The sequence below is a fragment of the Lolium rigidum genome, chromosome 7 (genome assembly GCF_022539505.1).
Source record: "Lolium rigidum isolate FL_2022 chromosome 7, APGP_CSIRO_Lrig_0.1, whole genome shotgun sequence".
NCBI classification, from domain to species: domain Eukaryota; kingdom Viridiplantae; phylum Streptophyta; class Magnoliopsida; order Poales; family Poaceae; genus Lolium; species Lolium rigidum.
This window is the reverse complement of record NC_061514.1, coordinates 125,953,335-125,960,422: the sequence shown is the minus strand read 5'-3', so window position 1 is coordinate 125,960,422 and position 7,088 is coordinate 125,953,335. Positions and strand designations below refer to the sequence as shown.

The window sequence follows — 7,088 nt, the reverse complement described above, 5'->3', positions numbered from 1 at the left end:
CCAAGAAATCATCCAAGCCGTTTGCCATAAAGACCACCGCTGAATCCACTGCCGTCGTTGCCCCCTGAAACCACCGCGCCGCCCATCCCCGCACCTCCGCGCTCGAAAACCGCCGCCGCCGGCTTGCTCCGCAGCGCGAGCTCCACTTCTAGAACCCAACGCCATCTCCTCGCGCGCGGCTGCCTCCATCTACTCACGCGCATGGCCGCCGCCTACATCCTCGAAGCGTGTCGCCACTGGTGGCCTCACATGCCCCACCTCCAGTCTACTCGTCGTCCCCTACCCCTGCCCGACAGACGCATTGAGGGTTCTTCTTGCTGGTTTCCTCCATGGATTCGATTGGTGGGGGTGGATTTACATCTCTGGAGGCGGTTCTGCGCGGCGGAGATTCCAGTTTCGGTGGCGCTGCCTGCTGTTGGGTTGCTCCTCGGCTCATGTTACATCTTCTCTCAACTTTCCATCATTTCCCCTGATGCGGCGGCAGAGGCGGAAGCTACAGCGGAGCATCGAGCAAATGGAGCAGCGACCAGGGCATCCTCTTATATCTCTCTCCCCCTGATGGTATCTACTCTCCTCTGTCGCCCTCCCCTTTCTTTCTTTTTAGTGGCCGCGCTGAAGGCGAGTGCTGGCTGCGTGGAACAACGAGCAGGCTACATTGCGAAATGGTGCACTCTCTCTTCTAATTCCGCGGTGCAAATTTCATCTGGCCAGCCGGCGGTCGGCCGTCGTGCCCCGTATGTTCACCTTTGGTGGCTTACTTGCCTGCATCTGCTTCTTTGAGTCCCAGTGGAGGAAGAACTATGATTTATTTCCATGTGGTATGTGTACCTATCTTGGCAAAATCTCCCTTGTTTGATTTTACTTGCTTGGGAATTTGGAGTAGTATACAAGATACCCAGTGCAATATTCCATCGAGTTAGCATGCGATAGTTGCGTTTGGTCGTGACAAGTTGGTACAAGATTCCGTTTGTAGCAGTATACAATATTTGCAATAGTATATAAAATTTTGTTTCATGGATTTGGCATAAGAAAGGTCTATGATGTTACGAAGGTCAAATGCCCTTTTTGTTACCTGTTTAAGCAGTAATTGAAAAAAAAATTGTATAGCAGATATCTTCCAAGAAGAAACATAGGTCGATTTGGTTCAAGATTTTTTAATGCCTAGCGGTGTGCCGAATTTCGAAGTCCGCTACTGCTGATATAACTAAGCTGTAAGTTGGGTTAGCAGGCGCTCTCTACCTCTACGTCGGTCTTGTGATCCTTTAGCTGGTGGTTGATGGGCCTGCACGATGGGGGTGGTTCCTTTGCAATGCAACGACACATCAGTTTGTAGGACAACATAGACTAACACATTGTCCTCCCGCCTCCCACACCTTACTGCTATGACAGACTTATGATGCATAAGATGGCAGGGAAAGGCTTGGACGAGTGATTTTGTGGTCACATAATGTAGAGACTTTGCCGAGCACACATTTCCATGGTTCAGTTTTTTTTAGGTGACCTTTTTTCCATCAAGGCACTCTCCTGGAAATTTTATGATGGGAGAGACATAGAAGGTACTGTTGCTTTTTGTGCCATTTTTTGTTTCCATCCGCCTCATTAACGCAATACATTTGTTGGTCACAAGCTTGCAATTTAACTATGTATGGAATGGAGTAGTAGAATCAAAAACAATTATTTATTATGATGGTAGAATTGGTTCTATGTTTCTTTTCGTCCCGAGGTAGGGAAATTGTTTGAAACATTTTGTTCAAAATTAACTGAGCGAGGATGTGTCTTCATGGTAATGGGGACTATGTGCAGGTAATTTGTGATACGAGTCTGCCCTGGGGTCGGTTCTTGCTTTTGTGTGGGAGGGTTTCAGGGAGACTGTGAAATTTTTGCTTCCGGCGTGTTGGGGTGCTTCTGTTCTGGTCGTGGGCTGGGAGATGGGTCCTGCAGGGCTGCTGGATTTGGGAGCTGTAGGGTGCCATGGTGGATGGCGGTGACCATGGTGGCACGACTCAATTGGCATGTATCTTTTACCAGGCAGATGCCTTGTTCTGTGTGTCTTGACTTTCTTCACCCGTGCATACTTGCTTGGCTTCTTCCTTGAAATCCAGTGCAGTCTTGCATTACCTTTACTTTGGTCCCATGTTGATCTTCCAGGTGAGGTAGCGTCCTCTGCTGTGTGTTGCTGTTCATTCCCATATCATCCTCTCAAATATTATGATGTTTCTTCATTATTCAATTTGTAAAGTTTCTACGGGCCGAGAACAGATGGACAAAAACATTATTTAGTCATGCGTTTATGCTGATTAGAAGTATGCATAGGCTGCTGGATACTGACTAGAAGCATGTGCATGCTGCACAAGGTATGCCTAAAAAAGGATCATTTGAACATATGTGTTTTCATTGGACATATACTTTTGTTTACTTCAAGGCGTTTTTAGCTTCTATTGATTTTTGTGTTTTTAGCTTCTATTGATTTTTATGTGTATTCTCTTGCATATTATTAACCCATTTTCTGGAAATAAAGCAGCAGCAAATGCTATGCACTTTTTACGTGGACTATTTCTTTATTATTGAGTTGTCATGTTGCAAGTATAGAAGACATTATTAGTTAGATTACCTTTTTTATGTCACCGCCAGTTTTTCTACAAGTGATGTTTGGATGAGCATCTCAAGGGCTGTCCAGGTTGCTAGATTTTATGTTTATCTCATGTTTGATCACTTCATGATTAGATAGACATGCAACAATATCACAATTTGATGCATATGGTGTTTTTGCAGGGCGAGCACAAACCAGTTCAGTGAACTGCTACTGGCTAATGATGTCCTGCTACCTATATACTATTTGCTTTGCTTAAGGATAAATTCTAATTTTTCTCCGCACCTTACCTACTATCATACATTCAGACTTGAGACCTATGAAAAAGACATGCAATACAATTTCTGTTAAAGTAGAGGCTATCCATAACTTCTACCTCCTGATTGTACAGTTCTTGATTAAACCTTCTGTGTAAACAAGATCAGTGAAAAAAAAAAGATACTTATATACCATTTTCCCCAAATATCAGGTTGACTATTATACTTATTACATTGCCCATGCTTTGAAGGATTTAGGTCTGATTTAAATCAAATTATTCTTTCCATCTATATTGTAAAATAATTTAATACTACTCTGGTGGTACATGCTTAGAGCTTCTTTAGTTTTCAAACTTTTTTGAAGTATAGTAAAATCAAATTTCAAACTATATCAGTGTTTCTCATCTCTCTTTTTTTTTTAGGAAAGCCATGTTGCTCATCTTTGTTGAAAATCCTTGCGCTCATTATTTTCCAGTTTTTGCCACATGGAGGTATTTAGTGAACTAAATAATGAAGCATGAGAAGTATGTTGAATCAACTATTGATAAATTCTCTATTTTGTACTGAGATGTAGCTACTGACAACTTTTATATAGGAATTCAGTTAGTTGATATAGTAAGTAACTAATTATAGAGGTATTCAATCATATTTGTACTGGCATGTTGCAACTTTTGGTGCCTTCAGTGGTGCACACGTACTTCACATGTTCATTGAATGCTTGTTTTATTTCCGTCTCCCTTTTGCAGGAGGTGCACACTTTCTATTGAAAGATGCTAATGACGGTGTGCTGAACTGAGTTTTCGCGCAATGATTGCTTGCTTCAGGAGCATCATCGCTCCAGGAATCACAATCAAGTTCTTCCTGTTGTACTAAAGTTATGTGCATCTTTACAACAAACCTGTTATGAGCTGGTGTTTGTTCTCATTTCTATGACGTCAATGGTCACTACTCACTAGGTTATCTTAAGAAGGTTCAAGCTGCCAATCATATTTGCTCTTCAAGAGGCAACTACAGGGATGATTGTCTAGGAGATTTTGCAGAATATTGGTTGGCCAGTGTGTTGACTTTTTGGTTTTTGAATATTACCGCTTGGCCGCAAGCAGGAGCATTGCTACTAGAATATGAAATTTTTATTTGGAGGTCTTATGTTGTGGATATTACCATACGGATCACATATTTCCGTTCACTGAGATGACATTTTGTTTGGAGTTATAAAGGTTTATCTGAAAGGCGGTGTTGTTTTCGTGAATTTCTTCAAAGAACCTATGTCGCCATCATCAAGTCCTGGAGGAAATAAGACTGATTGTGCATGCACGTTCTAAGAAATGGTTTTAGCTATAAGATTGTACAAATCGTGAGCACTATGGAGGGACTAATGTTTAGTCCTTTTCAGCACTACTATTTTGGAATCACACACATACAATTGATTTTATGTTGGTATAATTCACTTAAGCCTGAAAGGATGAAACAATTGACGAGCCGTCGAACAACCATGGCTCATTGGCTCCATGCCAGTGCATTTGTCTACAACTCTACATATTGGTCATCGTCTATTTCTGATAGACTACGGTTTCACAATCTTTGTGATAAAAATATCTTGTCGGCAAATGTATGCTGATTTTTTTAAAATTTTCATGTTCTCAATGTAGGTACATGTGTCGGTTAAGTTCAGGTTTGTAATTTTGGGTGAAAAGATCATACAATCAATCGCAAAAGAATATTTCAGTTCAGACTAATTATTTAATCTTTAATTAGTAAACAATCCTTTGCAAAATTATTGCTGTTTTGCTATCCCTAATTGGTGGTTTGCTTGGATATTCCTTTTATTTTACGGGCATTACGAATAATAAAACAAAAAATCATACTACAACCAATAGCTCCATGAAGACACGCAACGCTTACCACCAAATGTCAAAACTGCCTATCCACCTACTAGTATAGTACAACTGACGTGACGGGAGCGTCACCAAACAAGTACCACTCTAGATCTGCGTGGAAAGGTAAGCACATGCTGGAGGTGTAGTAGTTCACACCGCAGACAAGTCAAAAAAAAAAAGTAGTTCACACCGCAGAGAGTGATGTTCCCCGGCTATTGACTTCTAAGCCAGCAGTTTCCTCCTGCCTCCTGCCCCCTACCCTCCCTTGAACTCCATGAATAGTTATAACTTAGAACACTGAGATAGTTAGATCGGGGGAATTCAAGATGGAGCTTGCCATATCTGCAGTAACAGGTGAACTCGTGAACCGATTCATCTCCTTTCTCGTCAACAAGTACCACTCCAGCCGCGCATGCTCTGAAGAGAAGCAGCTGAAAAGGCTACAACAACTCTTGCTGAGAATTGGCATGGTCGTCGAGGAGGCGGACTCGCGATACATCACCAACTCATGTATGATCATACAGCTGAAGAAGCTAGCGGCAGCCATGTACCGAGGCCACCATGTGCTTGACACCATCAGGAACATGAAACACAAGAAGTTCTCGGAGGAACTGGTATGCGACTCGTCCGCCTTATCTGTTTATACTCCTTACAAGCGTTCTCGCACAATCGGTAGTAGCAGAGCAACAAACATGGTTATCAACTCCGAGTTACAGAGTGCACTGCAAAACCTAGAGGCTGGTGTTGCTAACATGGCAGAGTTTGTTGTGCTTTTGGGTGGATGCGAGCGCATCTCCTGCAGACCCTGTGACGCCTATCTTTACATTGACAACTTCATGTTTGGTCGGCATGTCGAAAAGCAGCAGCTCATGGGGTTCTTGCTGGAACACAACTCCCCTGGTCCTCCGGCCATACTTCCTGTGATTGGTGGCAATGGAGTTGGGAAGAAAACTCTTGTCGCCCATGTGTGCAACCACGAGAGGGTGCGCTCTCACTTTTCTATGATTTTGCACCTGAATGGAGATGATCTCTCCAGAATAACAGAGCATGAATGGACGTCAGGGAGGACATTGGTGGTTATCGAGTTTGTTTCAGATGTAAATGAAGATGAATGGGAGACATTTCATCGTTCTATCACGAACTTGGACAGAGGAAGCAAGGTGGTCATCTTAGGCCGAAGCACGGAACTTGGGAAGTTTGGTACAGTCAAGCCTATCTCTCTGGATTGCCTGGCATTCCAAGAGTACTGCTACCTGTTCAAGACGCTCGCGTTCGGAAGCGCGAACCCGAGGGACCATTCGCGGTTAGCGGCAATGGTGGAAGAGTTTGCCATGGTGCTGGGAGAGTCACTCATCTTAGGAAACTTGCTCGCAGATGCGTTGAGGAAAAACCTGAGCACCCGGTTTTGGATGTACAGATTGAACTGGGCCAGAGATACCGTCAGGAAGAACATGTCTAGTTTTGGCGCCCATCCGCATGAGCTTTTTATCCGAGGTTGCCCCGTGCACCTGATGGGTCGCCACATTTTGTATCCAGCTGCTCCATCAAGTATTGTAGGGTCTGCTAACGGTATGGCCAGTTTCCCAGATGAAGATCTGCCTAGGATTATGTTTGGGGACTTGATAGCAACAGCAGGTCACACCGTTTTTCCCAGAGGAGATTTTAGGCTAATTTCATGGGAATCAAGGCTACCACCTTACACTTCATTTTCTCACTTGGTGCGGTCTGCTTCAAGTTGCGTCGATGATAAGCCTGAAGCACCCTTGTCAGGGAAGAAGCGTCCGGGTCAATTTGCCTAGTGTTGTGGACTTGTGGTAGTACAACGTACGTATTTGGGTAGCACTTTGAGACTTTCAGAGTGGTGCTATAGTTTTTTTTTTTTTTTGACACAAGAGTGGTGCTATACTAATTACATAGAGTGCTAAAGATGTGTTTATCTCGCTACATTATCTCTCTTATTTAACAAAGATTGTCTATTGTAATCGGGATTCATTTGGGCAAATGAGTAAAGCACACAGTTTATTTTATCCAAACAAAAGGATCTTTCCTTGTACAGAAGCTTTACTAGTATTGATTAAAGCTGTAGCGCTGATGGAGGAAAATGGTGTTCTTGAACTTGTACTGCAGCCTCAGTTTGTCCTGATCCCTTTCAGTGACTCAGCCCCCTTCATTTTACGTTCATTAGCTCCACATCAAACACAAGAGTTGAGTTGGGCCGTATCTGCCCTGCCTTCTCCTTTCCATAGCTGCAAAGAAGATACAAATCAGAATCGAAGCAAGCAGCTTGTGATGAAAAAGCAATGCAACTGAACAGTAGATCTTTCCTACCCCATAGATGGTGGAATGGTTAGCCTTCTTGTCACC

At 43.2% G+C, this 7,088-nt stretch overlaps 1 protein-coding gene and 1 pseudogene across 1 annotated transcript; one reads left to right on the top strand and one right to left on the bottom strand.

The window, feature by feature from the left end:
* The first annotated feature begins 4,965 nt into the window (after nucleotides 1-4,965).
* On the top strand, nucleotides 4,966-6,706 carry LOC124678669 (putative disease resistance protein RGA3). Its single transcript, XM_047214546.1, has one exon. The coding sequence runs from the start codon at nucleotides 5,051-5,053 to the stop codon at nucleotides 6,521-6,523; it is 1,473 nt and encodes a 490-aa protein (XP_047070502.1). The 5' UTR covers nucleotides 4,966-5,050; the 3' UTR covers nucleotides 6,524-6,706.
* Nucleotides 6,707-6,891: 185 nt separating this feature from the next.
* Nucleotides 6,892-7,088, bottom strand: part of LOC124671954 — a 1,006-nt pseudogene continuing 809 nt past the window's right edge.

Bases quoted from the DNA above. Each gene is read 5' to 3' on its own strand.
- LOC124678669 (XM_047214546.1), top strand. From the start codon at position 5,051: ATGGAGCTTGCCATATCTGCAGTAACAGGTGAACTCGTGAACCGATTC.